Source organism: Vespa velutina, chromosome 6 (assembly GCF_912470025.1).
Source record: "Vespa velutina chromosome 6, iVesVel2.1, whole genome shotgun sequence".
In the NCBI taxonomy this organism is placed as follows: domain Eukaryota; kingdom Metazoa; phylum Arthropoda; class Insecta; order Hymenoptera; family Vespidae; genus Vespa; species Vespa velutina.
The window spans coordinates 8,733,827-8,756,091 of record NC_062193.1 but is presented as its reverse complement, the minus strand read 5'-3'; the positions used below and the strand labels follow the sequence as shown (position 1 = coordinate 8,756,091).

At 31.8% G+C, this 22,265-nt stretch overlaps 1 protein-coding gene across 5 annotated transcripts; it reads left to right on the top strand.

Moving 5' to 3' along the window:
- The first annotated feature begins 561 nt into the window (after positions 1–561).
- Positions 562–2,678, top strand: LOC124950185 (myb-like protein Q). Of its 5 annotated transcripts, none has more exons than XM_047496583.1 (4): positions 562–634; positions 1,398–1,639; positions 1,721–1,987; positions 2,074–2,678. In XM_047496583.1, exons 1-4 carry the CDS (start codon positions 629–631, stop codon positions 2,270–2,272), a joined length of 714 nt encoding a protein of 237 aa, XP_047352539.1. In that variant the 5' UTR covers positions 562–628; the 3' UTR covers positions 2,273–2,678. The 5 variants fall into 5 exon arrangements, with proteins under 5 accessions (XP_047352539.1, XP_047352537.1, XP_047352536.1 ...); XM_047496581.1 differs by having other exon boundaries at positions 567–860; positions 1,724–1,987; XM_047496580.1 differs by having other exon boundaries at positions 570–860.
- The last annotated feature ends 19,587 nt before the right edge of the window (positions 2,679–22,265 follow it).

Sequence of the window (22,265 nt, the reverse complement as noted above, 5' to 3'; positions counted from 1 at the left end):
TAGCTATGCAAACAGGTCTTTCCAGGTTAATTACAAGTCTGCAATATTTTGTAATGCTTCAAAATTCCATTTCCATATCGTGCCATTCTGCAAAAATGTCTTTTTCTATTAACTGAAAAATTTGATTGCCACACGTGGAACGAGAATTGCGTACAATTAAAGTTAAATAAAAAATATAATTCATCGGTCGAATTACATGAACGTAGCTTGAGTTAAACTTAAAGTTCACAGTTTATTTGTCCTTGTGAAATTTGTACGTAATATTTGAAACGTAATATTTGATTATTTGCTCGAATGCATTTTAGCACTTTCGAAATAGAAGCTTACTGCGCGTATACATAACGTCATCAATTCATGCAACATGATACACAAGAAGTCATTAATGATAGTTATATCTATTAAAAAAATTAATGATCATTAACGATATTGATATTTAGAAAGGAAATCTGTATGTACAAAATTAAAAAAAAATGAAATTTGATTCCTCGGATTAATATATTTGAGGTAGCTGTTTATTGGCGGGAACTTTTGTATTTCTAATCGTTTAAAATATTTATAAATTTAGGTTGGCAACACTGGTCAATGTAATCCGAGTCGAAACGTTGAACGTACATTACGTTTCTAATATATGACTGTATGTATGTCAAAGTAACGCAATAATCATCAAATTATTTATTCTCAAAGTTTTGTGAACAGTTTTTACTTTAACCGTGTGTATGCAAAGTGTTAAAGTAACTGAACGCACTTTTATCAAAAAGTATTTATTTAGAAAACGTCGTAGAAGAGAGAACGACAACAAATTCTTAGTAGTTAGACGATCTTTCGAGAAAAGTGAAATTTATATAGCAATGCAAGCGAAGGTTATACTCGGACAATAACAGAAGGGACAATATTTAAGCCTCTTTTTATTATTGTTTACAATTGTATTTTTCTTTAATGTTTTAACACATTTATATCATCTGACATTATTGATATAACCTTACAAAGAACTTGTGAAGGTTAGCGTCTCTGTGAAACAAAGTGGAAGATAAACTCAGATTTCCTATTGTTCTTCTTTATAATTTTTAACCTTCAAGATTATTTTCCAATAATAATTTTAATTCAAGCTCATATTTTGTATACGTCATCGTTATAAAATTAAACTCGGAACATAAAAATTAAAAATTTTCACTTTGTTATTCCAAATGACAGTAAGTAACCTATCATATTCAAAGAAGCCTTTAGAATAACTAACTTGTATCGTTATTTGTAAATTATAGATAGAAATATCATATTTCGAATTGCATTTTTATACATTTATGTTTGTTATAAATTAGTGAAAATTCATGAAGTATAGATATTTGTAAATTAGTAATAAATTTCTTTTTTCTTTTTTTTTTTTCTTTTTTTTATAACAGAATGCAATGGGAGGTACACATCTGCATACTCCACCATCGATATTTCAACACATGATAATACAACAAGGTACTTCTCAGCAAGTAGGTTCTTGGACACAAATGCCCCAAGTATTACCTTTATCTATACCTTGGAGTGTACCATCGGTACAACAATCTGAATTGATCAGATTTACCGGTGAACAAAATGTTACATCTAACCTACATCAGAAAAGAAAATTAGAGACTCCGGATTTACTTGACATGTAAACTTTCATTTTATTATCTCTTGAATAAGAGATTTATTGTACAAATAAACTAATATGAATAATTTGTTGATCTAACAGCAGAAAGACAAAACAATTAATAACCGAAGAAAAAATGGCTGCACATTTTCAAGATTTACATATCAGTTCTACTTATCATTCGCAAGATCCTGTACCATCTACATCAACAGCAAATACTCCACTTGAAAAATCCAATGTAGGGATGGATATGGAAACTGCTAATGTCGTTGATACTGATAATTTAAAGAGTCCAAGATTAATTTTATCCGAAGAATTGAAGCGAATACAGCAAGAATCCATTCTTCCATCGACTCTTCTATCCAAATTGTAAATTTACTATAAGATAGATATATCATATATCATTGATATATGAATGTATAGATATTAGAATAGTTGTAATTACTGTTTTTTAGGGAAAGGCCCTCCATGGCATTAGTTCTTTGGGAACCACCAAGTAAACATCTTCGTATTTTACCTACAAGAGATACTCCAACGCCAGTTCCAAATACATCAGATGACAATAATAATAACAACAACAACAACAACAATAATAATAGCGATGGTATACCTGATTTAAATCAAATAAGTTCATTTGAACCAATGGAATTATGAAAAAATGTATTAAAATATTTCTAAATTTTGAACAAACTAATGCATCAGAGCATATTTTTAGCTCTGTAAAAAATTTTAATTAAGGTTCATTGTTGAACTCGACTATATGCAATTAATTGCTCTTGTTTAAATAAACAAAAGAGTGTATGTTTATACAATAAGATAATTTGAGTTTCAACTACATCGTTGATTACTTATTGTGATAAAATAAGTGATGCAGTTACATGACTAGCATTATTTTTTTTTATCTTTGTCTCTTTGGTTCTTATTATCTCATTTTCTACACACCTTTTATAACTACATATACACGCGCATATTATGGTTAATAGTTCATATTCATTTGAGAGTTGTGCATAAATTTTTGAAATGAAAAAATCGAAGTATGATATGGTCTGTTTCATCTTAACAAACGCAGTAAACATATCTCTTAATACATAGTTCCTTTGAAAATAAGTACCATTTATTTGTTCCTTGCTTATTAATTAATTTCCATGCAATTACATAAGATATAATAAAACCAAGTTGAACGTTAGATAAAATACGCGATAGATTTTCATGTTAGTCATTCATACATTATAGATATTCAGCTCTATCATATTTTATTCTTTGTCTTAATTTTATTATATCTATCATATTATACAATATTTTAATAGTATTCCTATATGCAAATATTAGTGATAAAATAAATAAGTTAAAAAAAGTGTGATCTCTCGATTCAAATTTTTTGACTTAATTTGCCATACAGGATAAATAAAAAGTTGTGTGAGCGTGTGCAAATATATATATATACAATATGTATTATATATATATATATATATATATATATATATATATATATATATATATATATATATATATACAAAATATATACATATAATACATATTAGTTATATACTATAATAAACATATTATATAATAAAAGTATAACGGCGGCTACTTATAAGAGGAAGTAAAATAATGTAATAGAATAAAGAATATATCAATTTATTTGCATCCTTAAGCGAAATAATTTATACACGATCAATCGACACTCATCAATGAACTCAGAACAATTCGCGCGCAATGACATTTTTTATCAACAGTAAAAAACTTGTTGATAAGCAGTGATACGGTCCAACAATCAGTAGAATGTCTAAGGCTGTTCACTAATCCTGGTACTATAATGATTTAATTCTCATTAATAAATGCCATTAATGAGAACAGCCGTAATTCTTGATCGATTTTGATGAATAAAGTCTCGTTTTAAAGACGAAGGTTTAATCTAGGACATATCTTTTCTGAATTTTTGAAAAAGCTTTAGTCTTTTCGAAAAAAAGTCGTAATAAAGAAAGGTATTTTTCGAGAATAGTTTATGCACAAATTAAAAGCTTTTTCAAACATTCGAAAAAGATATATTTTAGATGAAATCTTCGTCTTTAAACAGAGATATTGCCCATCAAAATTAATTAGGAATTACGCCTGTTTTCGTTGTTCACGTAAATGCTGTATTCGACATTTCTCGCATAGAAGAAGTTTTTTACTATGGCGGTTCTTGAAATTTCCGACAAAAGAGATGAAGCTAATATCCCCACTGCTGATTTTCATAAAGGAGTATCTTTTATGCCAGTGAAATAGCGATTAACTGGTTATTAGCTGATTCTAGAACATTTTGAATAATTACAAAAGTAAAGAAATGCTTTTCACAATACTCGCACGGAGAAACTATGGTAAATTAATCGTCCAATCTTTGAACAGATGAATCTAAAGAAAAAATAAATAATTATTTATACAATCTGTAATGTATACAGAGTATAAAAAACTAATATTTAAACAATAGTACATTCGTTTAAACAATAAAAAGAGAGAAACGTGCGTGGAATTTAGAATAACATTAATATAACATTCTAATACATCAAATTCTTAATTTCGGAACATTTGGCCTTGCGTAATATAAACATAAACGATCTTTTCATTAACTTTGATGATTAGAGAGTTAGTTAACAGTTGTCCTCCGACGAGTGCACATCAAAACTCTCTTTCTAAACAAGAAAAATTATAAACTAACACTTTCGGTGATTTATAAATATTTAAACAATCTGTAAAGTATACAGAGTATAATAAAATAATATTTAAACAATTGCACATTCGTTTAATAATTAACAATACGATAACGGGCGTGAGAATTAAAATAATTTTAATATAAAATTCTAATACTTTAAGATTTTAATACCGGGATTGTTGGCCTTGTGCAATGTAAACATAAACGTGCTTTTTCTTAACTTTGACAAGTATCGTGTCAGTTTTCTTTTGCATTCCGTCCAGTGTACATCGATAATCGTTCTTTCTAAACGCGAAAATTCTCAGTTGATACTTTCGATAATTTTTCAATTATTTAAACAATCTACCATGTACGTGGCATATAATAAACTAATATTCAAACAATTTTACATTCGTTTTATAATTAAAAATACAATAACGCGCGTGAGAATTAAAATAATTTTAATATTCAATTTCGGGACTTTAAAATTCTAATCTCGGAATTGTTGGCCTTGTACAAAGTAAACATAAACGCGCTCTTTCTTAACTTTGACAAGTATCGTGTCAGTATCCTTTTGCATTCCGTCCAGTGTACATCGATAATCGTTCTTTCTAAACGCGAAAATTCTTAGTTGATACTTTCGATAATTTTTCAATTATTTAAACAATCTACCATGTACGTGGCATATAATAAACTAATATTCAAACAATTTTACATTCGTTTTATAATTAAAAATACAATAACGCGCGTGAGAATTAAAATAATTTTAATATTCAATTTCGGGACTTTAAAATTCTAATCTCGGAATTGTTAGCCTTGTACAAAGTAAACATAAACGCGCTCTTTCTTAACTTTGACAAGTATCGTGTCAGTATCCTTTTGCATTCCGTCCAGTGTACATCGATAATCGTTCTTTCTAAACGCGAAAATTCTTAGTTGATACTTTCGATAATTTTTCAATTATATAAACAAACTACCATGTACGTGGCATATAATAAACTAATATTTAAACAATTTTACATTCGTTTAATAATTAAAAGTACGATAACGGGCGTGAGACATAGATTAATTTTAATATTCAATTTCGGTACTTTAAAATTTTATTCTCGGGATAGTTGGCCTTGTACAAAGTAAACATAAACGCGCTCTTTTTTAACTTTGACAAGTATCGTATCAGTTACCTTTTGCATTTCGTCCAGTGCACATAGATAATCGTTCTTTCTAAACGCGAGAATTCTTAGTTGATACTTTCGATAATTTTTCAATTATTTAAACAATCTCCCATGTACGCGGCATATAACAAACTAATATTTAAACAATTTTATATTCGTTTAATAATTAAAAATACGATAACGGGCGTGAGACATAGAATAATTTTAACATTCAATTTCGGTACTTTAAAATTTTAATCTCGGGATTGTTGGCCTTGTACAAAGTAAACATAAACGCGCTCTTTCTTAACTTTGACAAGTATCGTGTCAGTATCCTTTTGCATTCCGTCCAGTGTACATCGATAATCGTTCTTTCTAAACGCGGAAATACTTAATTAATACTTTCGTTATTTATTCAATTATTTAAACAAACTACCATGTACGTGGCATATAATAAACTAATATTTAAACAATTTTACATTCGTTTAATAATTAAAAGTACGATAACGGGCGTGAGACATAGATTAATTTTAATATTCAATTTCGGTACTTTAAAATTTTATTCTCGGGATAGTTGGCCTTGTACAAAGTAAACATAAACGCGCTCTTTCTTAACTTTGACAAGTATCGTGTCAGTATCCTTTTGCATTCCGTCCAGTGTACATCGATAATCGTTCTTTTGAAATGCGGAAATACTTAATTAATACTTTCGTTATTTATTCAATTATTTAAACAATCTACCATGTACGTGGCATATAATAAACTAATATTCAAACAATTTTACATTCGTTTTATAATTAAAAATACAATAACGCGCGTGAGAATTAAAATAATTTTAATATTCAATTTCGGAACTTTAAAATTCTAATCTCGAAATTGTTGGCCTTGTGCAAATTAAACATTAACGCGTTCTTTCTTAACTTTGACAAGTATCGTGTCAGTATCCTTTTGCATTCCGTCCAGTGTACATCGATAATCGTTCTTTTTAAATGCGGAAATACTTAATTAATACTTTCGTTATTTATTCAATTATTTAAACAATCTACCATGTACGTGGCATATAATAAACTAATATTCAAACAATTTTACATTCGTTTAATAATTAAAAGTACGATAACGGGCGTGAGACATAGATTAATTTTAATATTCAATTTCGGTACTTTAAAATTTTATTCTCGGGATAGTTGGCCTTGTACAAAGTAAACATAAACGCGCTCTTTCTTAACTTTGACAAGTATCGTGTCAGTTACCTTTTGCATTCCGTCCAGTGTACATCGATAATCGTTCTTTCTAAACGCGGAAATACTTAATTAATACTTTCGTTATTTATTCAATTATTTAAACAAACTACCATGTACGTGGCATATAATAAACTAATATTTAAACAATTTTACATTCGTTTAATAATTAAAAGTACGATAACGGGCGTGAGACATAGATTAATTTTAATATTCAATTTCGGTACTTTAAAATTTTATTCTCGGGATAGTTGGCCTTGTACAAAGTAAACATAAACGCGCTCTTTCTTAACTTTGACAAGTATCGTGTCAGTATCCTTTTGCATTCCGTCCAGTGTACATCGATAATCGTTCTTTTTAAATGCGGAAATACTTAATTAATACTTTCGTTATTTATTCAATTATTTAAACAATCTACCATGTACGTGGCATATAATAAACTAATATTCAAACAATTTTACATTCGTTTTATAATTAAAAATACAATAACGCGCGTGAGAATTAAAATAATTTTAATATTCAATTTCGGAACTTTAAAATTCTAATCTCGAAATTGTTGGCCTTGTGCAAATTAAACATTAACGCGTTCTTTCTTAACTTTGACAAGTATCGTGTCAGTATCCTTTTGCATTCCGTCCAGTGTACATCGATAATCGTTCTTTTTAAATGCGGAAATACTTAATTAATACTTTCGTTATTTATTCAATTATTTAAACAATCTACCATGTACGTGGCATATAATAAACTAATATTTAAACAATTTTACATTCGTTTAATAATTAAAAGTACGATAACGGGCGTGAGACATAGATTAATTTTAATATTCAATTTCGGTACTTTAAAATTTTATTCTCGGGATAGTTGGCCTTGTACAAAGTAAACATAAACGCGCTCTTTCTTAACTTTGACAAGTATCGTGTCAGTATCCTTTTGCATTCCGTCCAGTGTACATCGATAATCGTTCTTTTTAAATGCGGAAATACTTAATTAATACTTTCGTTATTTATTCAATTATTTAAACAATCTACCATGTACGTGGCATATAATAAACTAATATTCAAACAATTTTACATTCGTTTTATAATTAAAAATACAATAACGCGCGTGAGAATTAAAATAATTTTAATATTCAATTTCGGAACTTTAAAATTCTAATCTCGAAATTGTTGGCCTTGTACAAAGTAAACATAAATGCGCTCTTTCTTAACTTTGACAAGTATCGTGTCAGTATCCTTTTGCATTCCGTCCAGTGTACATCGATAATCGTTCTTTTTAAATGCGGAAATACTTAATTAATACTTTCGTTATTTATTCAATTATTTAAACAATCTACCATGTACGTGGCATATAATAAACTAATATTCAAACAATTTTACATTCGTTTTATAATTAAAAATACAATAACGCGCGTGAGAATTAAAATAATTTTAATATTCAATTTCGGAACTTTAAAATTCTAATCTCGAAATTGTTGGCCTTGTGCAAATTAAACATTAACGCGTTCTTTCTTAACTTTGACAAGTATCGTGTCAGTTACCTTTTGCATTCCGTCTAGTGTACATCGATACTCTGTATTTCTAATCGTGTAAAATTATAAATCAATAAGTTCGGTAATTTTGTAGTTAATTAAATAATCTTTTATGTATATAAGGTTCAATGAAATAATATTTGAACAATAGTTCATTCATTTAAACATTTGAAAGACAATAACGGGACTTAGAATAATTTTAATTTAAAATTTCTGTAGTTTATAATTTTCATCCGGTATTTGTTTGTCTTTTTTTTTAGTAACTTATACGATATCTTTATAGACTTGGACGATTATCGACTCAGTTCTTCTTTGTCCTTTGACGAGTAATTATCGAAAGTATCTCAGGATGTCTTTGTTGCAAGTATCAGCGAATATTGAAAGTAAATATATTTTTATATCGCACGTTTGTTCAATAATTTATAAAGTTTCTTATTATAACAGTGATAATAATAATTTTGTTTTTTTTTTTTGTTTCAGAACATCATTGCACACGCGCGCGAAGCAATGATAAAATCGAATATTTGTATCACTTAAATAAAAATTTCGCGAAGTAGAAGCAGTGTTTGTTCGTTCGTGTTTCGCGATTTAAACAACATGTGTATCTACATCGATTGCGTGCAATGCAATCGTTAGAATCAGTGTTTATTCAGCAATATGTTTTGCTTTTTTAACAGTCACATAGATTGTATTTATAAAAGACAGTAGAATTTCGCAAAGTAAATTCAGTGACCGTTCGTTTAAAAATATTTATCGCGTAATCGAGTCAGTGCATCATTGAAGAGGATCTTGATCAACTTCGATGTCGACCTACATAATTTTAAAGAATCATCCATCTTCAATGTTGATTTAAACCATGAACGAGTGTTTTGGAGCCATCGCAGAACTTCTTAAGTAGTAAGTGAATTTTTAAGTCCCTCCAATCACTTAATCATGTCGAGGACAAAAGGTCCGAATCGGCACGGGTGATTGGTTGTAATTAATTAGTAGAAGAGCATTGAGTGACCACGAATAAATTTCTTCGGAGATTTATTCGTGAATGGTTTCTTATTTTTTAATTTATTTATTAGATCAGGATAGGGTCCTCTTGCTCATACGTGTTTATAATTATTTGAGGTTTTGAATATTTTAAAACATTTTTAAATATTTTACTCGCGCGGAAATAAGTAAAGAATCGATATTCATGATTTCTAATAAAGAATGAGCAAGAAGACATTCGCGATGGGTAGTCTCTGGATTACAAACGAAACTGTGAATGATTTTATTACAATAATTAAAATGTTCGTTTGTAAAAAGGAACGTCCAAGGGTTTGCTTTATATTTTTAAATAATTATTAATTAAATATTTAATCAATTTAAATTGATAAAAGAAAAGTCTCGATAGAGTCATTGATTTTGATTATTAAAAAAACAAAGAGATGTAGTCCGTAAGCCTAAATGATAAATTAATTAATTTTTAGCTTAGGATTTTCAGCAATTAATATACTAATTCTTATTTCTCCTATGCTGCGAAAAAGTATCTTTCGAAAAGATAATAATAAGTTTTCAGATACGTTAGGATTGTGTTAGGGTTTTCTTTCATATCTTAGAATTTGGAATCAAATTTTGTCGTTACAGTTTTAAAATGATAATCGATTAGGTTGGGGCACGAAGGAAAGAAGAGGCTATATGCCGAAAAGGTCCCCACAATATGTGGCTCAAGAGGACAACTATTAGGTTATTGAGTTATTTTCGAAGGTTCACTAGAAACTTTCGAGAATGGCTCTTAGCCGTATTTTAATTTTACCATGTTGTCACTCAAATTGCTCTTATGGTGATGGGTGTAGGGGTGTAGATTTAAAAAACTGAGACGAAGTAACATTCCGTAAATAACATTCCCACATTGCCACATTTAGGCGAATAAGATTATTTCATATTTTTTGCATTTTTAATATTAAACTCGAGACATAAATTTTACACATTTTCTCTTTTTTAAAACTCAATTGAATTTATAATTTTAGTTTAATAAAATCAAATTTTACGTTAAAGTCGATTGATAAAGTTTGCACATTTTCTCTTTTCTAAAGTACAGTTAAATTTATAATTTTATTTTAATAAAATCGAGTTCTATTTTAAAACCATTTATCTATGAAATGTAAAAGTAATATAATATTTCTTTCAGAGATAATAATATTTTTTTATTTCAGTGTTTAACGTATTTCATTTTTTTTTTTTTTAATTAATCTTTTATTTTTCTTAAGTTTAATTAAATTAATTTCAGAATTTTATCGTTCGTATAATTAATTTATATATATACATATTCTTTTCTTTTTCCTTTTTTCTTTTCAGCTAGTTCCAGGTCGTGGGATCGCGAACACGGGAAGGAATAATTAATAAAGAAGATTATCTTAACATTTAATTATAATGTACGATGTACGTAAATTATAATTAATTAATATTTAAACAACAGGATATTCTTAACAATGTTATAAAAATCATATACATGTACTACTACATACTACTGATTAATAGATATACTATCGATTTAAAATTGAAACGCAAAGAAAATTCTCTTCACTGTCATTACTATTTATTCTAATTTACTTTCATTAATTATCATTTATATATCTCAGTTGGGACCTATGGGATGGGCCCATGGGTGAGGGCCTCTGTGCGGGTTGCTGTTTCAGCATCATGTAGAGCTGCTTCTGTTCTCTTATCTATGTGCGGCTCTCTTTTTTAAGTCATATTTCTCTTGTTTTTATTTTTTATGTCATTAATATACTCTGATTAATTATGATTTATAGTCTCGGGTGGGACCCATGGGAGGGGCCCATGGGTGAGGGCCTCTGTGCGGGTTGCTGTCACAGCATCATGTAGAGCTGCTTCTATTCTTTTATCTTTCTGCGGCTCTCTTTTTTAAGTTATATTTTTCTTGTTTTTATTTTCTATGATATTATTACACTCTTATTAATTATGATTTATAATCTCGGGTGGGACCCATGGGAGGGGCCCATGGGTGAGGGCCTCTGTGCGGGTTGCTGTCTCAACATCATATAGAGCTGCTTCTATTCTTTTATCTTTCTGCGGCTCTCTTTTTTAAGTTATATTTTTCTTGTTTTTATTTTCTATGATATTAATATACTCTTATGGATTATGATTTATAGTCTCGGGTGGGACCCATGGGATGGGCCATGGGGGTGTGCCTCTGTGCGGGTTGCTGTCTCAGCATCGTATAGAACTGCATCTCTTTCTTTCTCTTTTCTATTTCATATTTTTCTTTTTTAATTATGTTTTCAGTTATGTTATTAATGAGTTATTTCTTTTTAATTATGTTTTCTTAATATTTATTTATGTTGTTTCTTTTTAATTATGTTTTTAATTATATGTTTAATTATGTGTTAAATTATGTGTTTATTTGTATTTATTTGTGTTTATTTGTCTTTATTTATGTGTTTAATTATATGTTTAATTATGTATTTAATCATGTGTTTAATCATGTTTTTAATTATGTTATTAATATATTCTTAATAATTATGATTTATATATTTTAGGTAGGATCCATAAGAAGATGCGGCTTGCTATCTCCTCATCGTATAGAACTGCATCTCTTTTTTTCTCTTTTCTATCTCATATTTTTCTTTTTTAATTATGTTTTCAGTTATGTTATTAATAAGTTATTTCTTTTCAGTTATGTTTTCTTAATATTTATTTATGTTGTTTCTTTTTAATTATGTTTTTAATTATGTTTTCAGTTATGTTATTAATAAGTTATTTCTTTTCAGTTATGTTTTCTTAATATTTATTTATGTTGTTTCTTTTTAATTATGTTTTTAATTATGTTTTCAGCTATGTTATTAATATATTCTTATTAATTATGATTTATAAGTTTTAGGTAGGACCCATGGGATGGTGCGGGCAGCTGTTTCTGCATCGTGCAGAGATCTTTCATTCTCCAGCACTCTTATCTATTTATTGGTATTTATTTTCTATTTTATATATTTTTTCTCTATCTCTAATTCATCTTCTTTTTTTCTTTTTCAGGGATGATCGAGTAATCATGCAGCGATATTCAATATATCTTTTCTTTTCTTTTTCTTATTTTTTCCTAATCTTCTTTTTTTTCAGGATAGATCATCAAGGGATAAGTTCACCTCTGGTCGAATGCATCATCGCCTGGTTCGATTCATCGATTTTTACGCGCGAATACGGGAAGGATAGGTAGAACACTGGCGCGTGTGTCGGCGTGCACAAGCGTGGATGTTCTCGGGCGCGATTAAACTTCGTTTGATAGCTCGTATCGAAAACGCGAATTTAGAGTAGAGTCACCGTTTTTCTAACACTCACGTGAATGAACGCGGGCGCGACTTAAAAGTCCTACCGGGGACTTCGTTTCATTTGCTCGAATATTCGATTAGATTACCTCGCGAACGCGTTTTTTTTTAGAGTAGAGTCACCGTTTTCCGAGCACTTGCGTGGGTGTCCGGGCGCGATTAAAAGTCCTACCATGGACTTCCGTTTAGCGTTGAAATTCGGGGTGCGCGAACGGCTTGCCTTGTAGTGCTGTACATGTAGCTAGCCGATGTTATGACAGTCCTCTTATTTGTAAGCGGGGGAAAATCCCTCGACCAAATAACATCGAAAGTCAAAATACCGGTTAACTTATGTCACTTTGGATTTCAACTTAGAGTCACCGTTATTCTAACACTCACGTGAGTGTTCGCGTGCGCGATTAAAAGTCCTACCGGGGACTTCGTTTCGTTTGCTCGAATATTCGATTAGTTTATTTAGATTAAAATCACCGTTTTCCGAACACTTGCGTGGGTGTCCGGGCGCGATTAAAAGTCCTATCATGGACTTCCGTTTAGTGTTGAAATTCGGGGTGCGCGAACGGTGTCACCTAGTAGTGCAGTACATGTAGCTGATTGACATTATGACGATCATGTTATTTGTAAGCGGGGGAAAATCCCTCGATCAAATATCATCGAGAGTCATAATACTGGTTAACTCATGTCACTTTGGATTTCAACTTAGAGTCACCGTTATTCTAACACACACGTAAATGTTCGCGTGCGCGATTAAAAGTCCCACCGGGGACATTGTTTTATTTCTTCAACAGTTCTATTAGATTACTTCGCGAATTTGGATAGAATAATAGAATCTACGTAATTATAAAACACGTGAGTGTCGCGAACGCGATTAATGCGCTTTGATTTTTCGAAATTCGGAAGCACGAATTCAGATGTGCATAATAATCCATTATGCCTGAGCCGAGGAAGTCGAACGGTAAAGCTCTCTGTAAGTGGGGTCCCTGTAGCTAAGGCTATATACCTCCTGTTAGCTAAGTCGCCCTAGATATCCGAAGCGGCGGAAGGCATAAGGGATCGGTATCGCGGAACGCGGATTTTAGAATAAATTAGAATCACCGTTAGCCCGTGGGTCTCCACATGCAGCAACCTCCACGTGGTGGGACCTGGGTCGTTAATACTTGCAAAGTCTAATTGTAAATCTTATAACGCAAGTATTATCGAGCGAATGACTGCATATTGTATTACTTTTCCAGTATCTTTTCAAACTAATTCCAACTAAACATTAACATATTTTCATCTTATATAGCTGATAATACTTCGAAAGAAGAAATATAATAGAATTTATTGTACAATGATTTCTTACAGAACGACAAGGAAATTTATCTATCATACTTTTGTCGGCTGTTATTTCTATTTATTCTTATTTACTCTCATTAATTATCCTGTATCTATCTCGGGTGGGACCCATGGGAGGGGCTCATGGGTGAGGGCCTCTGTGCGGGTTGCTTTCTAAGCATCATGTGGTGTTGTTTCTCTTTTCTTCTCTTTCTGGGGCTCTTTTTTCGTTCTCCGGCTATCTTTACATTCTCCGGCACTCTTTTTGTTCTCCGGCTCTCTTTTCTATCTCATATTTTTATTTTTCAATTATGTTTTCAATTATGTTATCAATATGTTATTTCCTATTAATTGTATTTTCTTAATATTTATTTATGTTGTTTCTTTTTATTTATATTTTTAATTATGTTTTAATTATGTTTTATTTATGTTTTATTTATGTTTTATTTATATTTTATTTATGTTTTTAATTATGTTTTTAATTATGTTTTTAATTATGTTTTTAATTATGTTTTTAATATATTCTTATTAATTATGTTTTCTAGATCTTAGGTAGGACCCATGGGATGGTGCATGCTGCATCTCTTTTCGATTCTTTTTCTTGGTCTCATATCTATTTATATATATTTATTTTCTATTTGTATTTTATATGTGTATATATATATTATTTTCTGTTTTATATTTTTTTTTTGTTCTTTTATTTTCTTTATAGCTCTTTCTTTTACAGTATAGATCATCGAGGGATAGGTTCATCTGCGGCCGGATGGTACATCACATGGCAGGATTCATCATCGATTTCTATGCGCGAATACGGGAAGGATAGGAAGAACACTGGCGCGCGTGTCGGCGGGCACAGGCGTGGGTGTTCTCGGGCGCGATTATATTACGTTTGATTGTTCGAATCGAAAACGCGAATTTAGAGTAGAGTCACGTTTTTCTAACACTCGCGTGGGTGTTCGGGCGCGTTTAAAGGTCCTACCGTGGGCTTCGTTTGATTTCTTCAATCGTCGATGGGGGTACTTCGCGAATTTCGGTTTAACAGTAGAATCTACGTAATTATAACACACACGTGAGTGTCGCGACGCGATTAGTATTTCTAAGGAGTGCGCTTTGTTTGTTCGAAATTCGGAAAGCACGAATTCAGATGTGCTTAATAATCCGTTATGTCTGAAGCAGACGGTACATCGGTGGAGCTATCTGTAAGAGGTGTGTTGTAGCTAAGCTACGCATACCCTGTTAGTTAAGAAGCCAGTGCATTGAAGCGGAAAGGTATCGCGGATCGGTATCGTGGAACGCGGATTTTAGAGTAGAGTCACCGTAAGCCCGTGGGTCTCCACAGCAGCAACCTCCACGTGGTGGGACCTGGGTCGTTAATACTTGCAAAGTCTAATTGTAAATCTTATAACGCAAGTATTAACGAGCGAATGGCTGCATATTGTATTACTTTTCCATAATTTTTTTAATCTAATTCCAACTAAGCATTAACAAATTTCCAATCTTATATAGCTAATAATACTTCGAACGAAAAAATATAACAGAATTTATTGTACAATGATTTCTTACAGAACGACAAGGAAATTTATTTATCATACTTTTATGTCGGCTGTTATTTCTATTTATTCTTATTTACTCTCATTAATTATCCTTTATCTATCTCGGGTGGGACCCATGGGAGGGGCTCATGGGTGAGGGCCTCTGTGCGGGTTGCTTTCTAAGCATCATGTGGTGTTGTTTCTCTTTTCTTCTCTTTCTGGGACTCTTTTTTCGTTCTCCGGCTATCTTTACATTCTCCGGCACTCTTTTTGTTCTCCGGCTCTCTTTTCTATCTCATATTTTTATTTTTCAATTATGTTTTCAATTATGTTATCAATATGTTATTTCCTATTAATTGTATTTTCTTAATATTTATTTATGTTGTTTCTTTTCATTTATATTTTTAATTATGTTTTAATTATGTTTTATTAATGTTTTATTTATATTTTATTTATGTTTTTAATTATGTTTTTAATTATGTTTTTAATTATGTTTTTAATTATGTTTTTAATATATTCTTATTAATTATGTTTTCTAGGTCTTAGATAGGACCCATGGTGCTGTCTGCTGTTTCCGCATCGTCCAGAGCTGCTTCTTTTTTGTTTTTTTCTAGCTCTCTTATTTATTAATATGTTTATTTTCTATTTATAATCTATATATATATTATGTTTTATTTTATATATTTTTTTTGTTTCTCTTATTTTCTCCTTAGCTTTTTCTTTTACAGTATAGATCATCGAGGGATAGGTTCATCTGCGGCCGGCAGGATTCATCATCGATTTCTATGCGCGAATACGGGAAGGATAGGAAGAACACTGGCGCGCGTGTCGGCGGGCACAGGCGTGGGTGTTCTCGGGCGCGATTATATTACGTTTGATTGTTCGAATCGAAAACGCGAATTTAGAGTAGAGTCACGTTTTTCTAACACTCGCGTGGGTGTTCGGGCGCGTTTAAAGGTCCTACCGTGGGCTTCGTTTGATTTCTTCAATCGTCGATGGGGGTACTTCGCGAATTTCGGTTTAACAGTAGAATCTACGTAATTATAACACACACGTGAGTGTCGCGACGCGATTAGTATTTCTAAGGAGTGCGCTTTGTTTGTTCGAAATTCGGAAAGCACGAATTCAGATGTGCTTAATAATCCGTTATGTCTGAAGCAGACGGTACATCGGTGGAGCTATCTGTAAGAGGTGTGTTGTAGCTAAGCTACGCATACCCTGTTAGTTAAGAAGCCAGTGCATTGAAGCGGAAAGGTATCGCGGATCGGTATCGCGGAACGCGGATTTTAGAGTAGAGTCACCGTAAGCCCGTGGGTCTCCACAGCAGCAACCTCCACGTGGTGGGACCTGGGTCGTTAATACTTGCAAAGTCTAATTGTAAATCTTATAACGCAAGTATTAACGAGCGAATGGCTGCATATTGTATTACTTTTCCAGTATCTTTTCAAACTAATTCCTACTAAACATTAATATATTTTCATCTTATATAGCTGATAATACTTCGAAAGAAGAAATATAATAGAATTTATTGTACAATGATTTCTTACAGAACGACAAGGAAATTTATCTATCATACTTTTATGTCGGCTGTTATTTCTATTTATTCTTATTTACTCTCATTAATTATCCTTTATCTATCTCGGGTGGGACCCATGGGAGGGGCTCATGGGTGAGGGCCTCTGTGCGGGTTGCTGTCTCAGCATCGTCTAGAGCTGCTTGTATTTTCTTATCTTTCTGTAGCTTTCTTTTCTATCACATTTTTTTTCCTTAATTATGTTTTTAATTATGTTATTAATATGTTATTTATTTTCACTATGTTTTTCAGAATTTAAATATGTTATTTCTTTTTAATTATGTATTTATGTTTCTTATTATGTTTTTAATTATATTATGAATATTTTCTTATTAATTAGCATTTATAGGTCTTAGGTTGTATCCCCGAAATGATGCGGGCTTCTCTTTCAGTATCGTGCAGAGCTGCTTCTATTTTCTTATCTTTTTGCAGTTCTCCTTTCTATCAAATATTTTTCTTCTGTAATTATGTTTTTAATTATTTTATTAACATGTTATTTTTTTTTATTATGTCTTTTCAGATTTTAATTATGTTATTTCTTTTTATTATGTCTTTTCAGATTTTAATTATGTTATTTCTTTTTATTATGTCTTTTCAGATTTTAATTATGTTATTTCTTTTTATCATGTCTTTTCAGAATTTAATTATATTATTTCTTTTTATTATGTCTTTTCAGATTTTAATTATGTTATTTCTTTTTATCATGTCTTTTCAGAATTTAATTATGTTATTTCTTTTTATCATGTCTTTTCAGAATTTAATTATGTTATTTCTTTTTATTATGTCTTTTCAGATTTTAATTATGTTATTTCTTTTTAATTATGTATTTATTTTTAATGATGTCATTAATATATTCTTATTATTTATAATTTATATGCCTTAGGTGGGACCCATGGGATGATGCGGAATGCTTCTTCAGCATCGTTCAGAGCTGCTTCTTTCTTCGTTTCTTTCTCTAGCTTTCTTATTTATTTATATATATTTATTTTCTATTATATTCTATTTATAATCTATATATATATATATTATGTTCTATTTTATATATTTTCTTTCTTTATCTTATTTTCTCCTTAGCTTCTTCTTTTCCAGTATAGACCATCGAAGAATGGATTCATCTGCGGTCGGAAACATCGTTGCATGGCTCGATTCATCATCGATTTTTACACGCGAATACGAGGAGAATAGGAAGAACGTCGGCGGATGTTCATAGTGCAGATAAAAATCTTATGGAGGACTTCGTTTTATATGTAAGTAAATTCGATTTATCTCGCGAATGCGATTTTTGGAATACAGTTACCGGTTTTCTAACACTCGCGATTAAAAATCAATGAGTATGGGCTTCTATGCTGGCTGCTATTACTTTCATTGATTGCTTTTATTGATTGCTTTTATTTCTCTAGATCTCTTTTATATCTCATATTTTGTCTCTTTCCGTTCTTATTTTTCAGGGATCATCGAGGCATCATCGAGCAATATTGTGAGGTGCGCGAGGGTCTCGTCTATCTTTTCTTTTCTTTCTTATATTTTCTCCGTTTCTTCGTTTTCTCCGGTCTGGATCACCGATTCATCATCGATTTTTACGCGCGAATACGGGAAGGATAGGTAGAACACTGGCGCGTGTGTCGGCGTGCACAAGCGTGGGTGTTCTCGGGCGCGATTAAACTTCGTTTGATAGCTCGTATCGAAAACGCGAATTTAGAGTAGAGTCACCGTTTTTCTAACACTCACGTGAATGAACGCGGGCGCGACTTAAAAGTCCTACCGGGGACTTCGTTTCATTTGCTCGAATATTCGATTAGATTACCTCACGTACGCGTTTTTTTTTAGAGTAGAGTCACCGTTTTCCGAGCACTTGCGTGGGTGTCCGGGCGCGATTAAAAGTCCTACCATGGACTTCCGTTTAGTGTTGAAATTCGGGGTGCGCGAACGGCTTGCCTTGTAGTGCTGTACATGTAGCTAGCCGATGTTATGACGGTCCTCTTATTTGTAAGCGGGGGAAAATCCCTCGACCAAATAACATCGAAAGTCAAAATACCGGTTAACTTATGTCACTTTGGATTTCAACTTAGAGTCACCGTTATTCTAACACTCACGTGAGTGTTCGCGTGCGCGATTAAAAGTCCTACCGGGGACTTCGTTTTGTTTGCTCGAATATTCGATTAGTTTATTTAGATTAAAATCACCGTTTTCCGAACACTTGCGTGGGTGTCCGGGCGCGATTAAAAGTCCTATCATGGACTTCCGTTTAGTGTTGAAATTCGGGGTGCGCGAACGGTGTCACCTAGTAGTGCAGTACATGTAGCTGATCGACATTATGACGATCATGTTATTTGTAAGCGGGGGAAAATCCCTCGATCAAATATCATCGAGAGTCATAATACTGGTTAACTCATGTCACTTTGGATTTCAACTTAGAGTCACCGTTATTCTAACACACACGTAAATGTTCGCATGCACGATTGAAGATCCTACCAGGGACTTCGTTTTATTTCTTTAACATTTCTATTAGATTACTTCGCGAATTTGGATAGAATAGTAGAATCTACGTAATTATAAAACACGTGAGTGTCGCGAACGCGATTAATGCGCTTTGATTTTCCGAAATTCGGAAGCACGAATTCAGATGTGCATAATAATCCGTTATGCCTGAGCCGAGGAAGTCGAACGGTAAAGCTCTCTGTAAGTGGGGTCCCTGTAGCTAAGGCTATATACCTCCTGTTAGCTAAGTCGCCCTAGATATCCGAAGCGGCGGAAGGCATAAGGGATCGGTATCGCGGAACGCGGATTTTAGAATAAATTAGAATCACCGTTAGACCGTGGGTCTCCACATGCAGCAACTTCCACGTAGTGAGACCTGGATCGATAATACTTGCAAAGACTAATTGTAAATTTTTTAATACAAGTATTACCGAGCGAATGGCTGCATATTGTATTACTTCTCCAATATCTTTTCAAACTAATTCTAACTAACTAAACATTAATATATATCCATTTTATATCGTTAATAATTCTTCAAAAGAAGAAATTTAACAGAAATATATTGTACAATAATTTCTTAGACAAACGAAAAGGAAATTTTTCTATCACACTTTTATGTTCGCTGTCATTTCTATTTATTCTTATTTATGCTCATTAATTATCCATTAAGTATCTCGGGTGGGACCCATGGGAGGGGTCCATGGGTGAGGGCCTCTGTGCGGGTTGCTTTCTCAGCATCGTGTAGAGCTGTTTCTCTTTTCTTCTTATTCTGGGGCTCTCTTTTCGTTTTCCGGCTATCTTTTCGTTCTCCGGCTCTCTTTTCTATCTCATATTTTTCTTTTTCAATTGTGTTTTCAATTATATTATTAATATGTTATTTCCTTTTAATTATGTTTTCTTAATATTTATTTATGATGTTTCTTTTTAATTATGTTTTTAATTATGTGTTTAATTATGTATTTAATTATGTTTTTAATTATGTTTTTAATTATGTTTTTAATTATGTCTTTAATTATGTTTTTGATTATGTTTTTAATTATTTTCTTAATTATGTTTTTAATTATTTTCTTAATTATGTTTTTAAATATGTTTTTAATATATGGTTATTAATTATGATTTACAGCTTTAGGTAGGACCCATCGATGGTGCATGCTGCTTCTCTTTTCTAGGTCTCTTATCTAATTATATATATTTATTTTTATTTGTATTTTATATATGTATATATATTATTTTGTTTTACATATTTTTTTTGTTTCTCTTATTTTCTCCTTAGCTTTTTCTTTTTCAGTTTAGATCATCGAGGGAAAGGTTCATCTGCGCCCGAATGGTACATCGTTGGATTCATCATCGATTTCTACGCGCGAATACGGGAAGGATAGGAAGAACACTGGCGCGCGTGTCGGCGGGCACAGGCGTGGGTGTTCTCGGGCGCGATTATATTACGTTTGATTGTTCGAATCGAAAACGCGAATTTAGAGTAGAGTCACCGTTTTTCTAACACTGGCGTGGGTGTTCGGGCGCGTTTAAAGGTCCTACCGTGGACTTCGTTTTATTTGCTCGAAAATTTCGATGGGGGTACTTCGCGAATTTCGGTTTAACAGTAGAATCTACGTAATTATAACACACACGTGAGTGTCGCGACGCGATTAGTATTTCTAAGGAGTGCGCTTTGTTTGTTCGAAATTCGGAAAGCACGAATTCAGATGTGCTTAATAATCCGTTATGTCTGAAGCAGACGGTACATCGGTGGAGCTATCTGTAAGAGGTGTGTTGTAGCTAAGCTACGCATACCCTGTTAGTTAAGAAGCCAGTGCATTGAAGCGGAAAGGTATCGCGGATCGGTATCGTGGAACGCGGATTTTAGAGTAGAGTCACCGTAAGCCCGTGGGTCTCCACATGCAGCAACCTCCACGTGGTGAGACCTGGGTCGTTAATACTTGCAAAGTCTAATTGTAAATCTTATAACGCAAGTATTATCGAGCGAATGGCTGCATATTGTATTACTTTTCCAATATCTTTTCAAAGTAATTCCAACTACACATTAACATATTTTCATCTTATATAGCTGATAATACTTCGAAAGAAGAAATATAATAGAATTTATTGTACAATGATTTCTTACAGAACGACAAGGAAATTTATCTATCATACTTTTATGTCGGCTGTTATTTCTATTTATTCTTATTTATTCTCTCTAATTATCCTTTATCTATCTCGGGTGGGACTCATGGGAGGGGCTCATGGGTGAGGGCCTCTGTGCGGGTTGCTGTCTAAGCATCATGTGGTATTGTTTCTCTTTTCTTCTCTTTCTGGGGCTCTTTTTTCGTTCTCCGGCTATCTTTACATTCTCCGGCACTCTTTTTGTTCTCCGGCACTCTTTTTGTTCTCCGGCTCTCTTTTCTATCTCATATTTTTATTTTTCAGTTATGTTATCAATATGTTATTTCCTTTTAATTGTATTTTCTTAATATTTATTTATGTTGTTTCTGTTTATTTATATTTTTAATTATGTTTTAATTATGTTTTATTTATGTTTTATTTATATTTTATTTATGTTTTTAATTATGTTTTTAATTATGTTTTTAATTATGTTTTTAATTATGTTTTTAATTATGTTTTTAATATATTCTTATTAATTATGATTTCTAGGTCTTAGGTAGGACCCATGGAATGGTGCTGTCTGCTGTTTCCGCATCGTCCAGAGCTGCTTCTTTTTTGTTTTTTTTCTAGCTCTCTTATTTATTAATATGTTTATTTTCTATTTATAATCTATATATATATTATGTTTTATTTTATATATTTTTTTTTGTTTCTCTTATTTTCTCCTTAGCTTTTTCTTTTTCAGTTTAGAT

What these genes read in the sequence shown, in the direction of transcription:
- LOC124950185 (XM_047496580.1), top strand. Translation starts at nt 717, where the DNA reads ATGCAAAGTGTTAAAGTAACTGAACGCACTTTTATCAAAAAGTATTTA. An exon ending in ATATAGCAATGCAAGCGAAG is followed by an intron (nt 861 to 1,397) that starts GTTATACTCGGA and finishes TTTTTATAACAG; the next exon opens with AATGCAATGGGAGGTACACA. An exon ending in TCGACTCTTCTATCCAAATT is followed by an intron (nt 1,988 to 2,073) that starts GTAAATTTACTA and finishes ACTGTTTTTTAG; the next exon opens with GGAAAGGCCCTCCATGGCAT.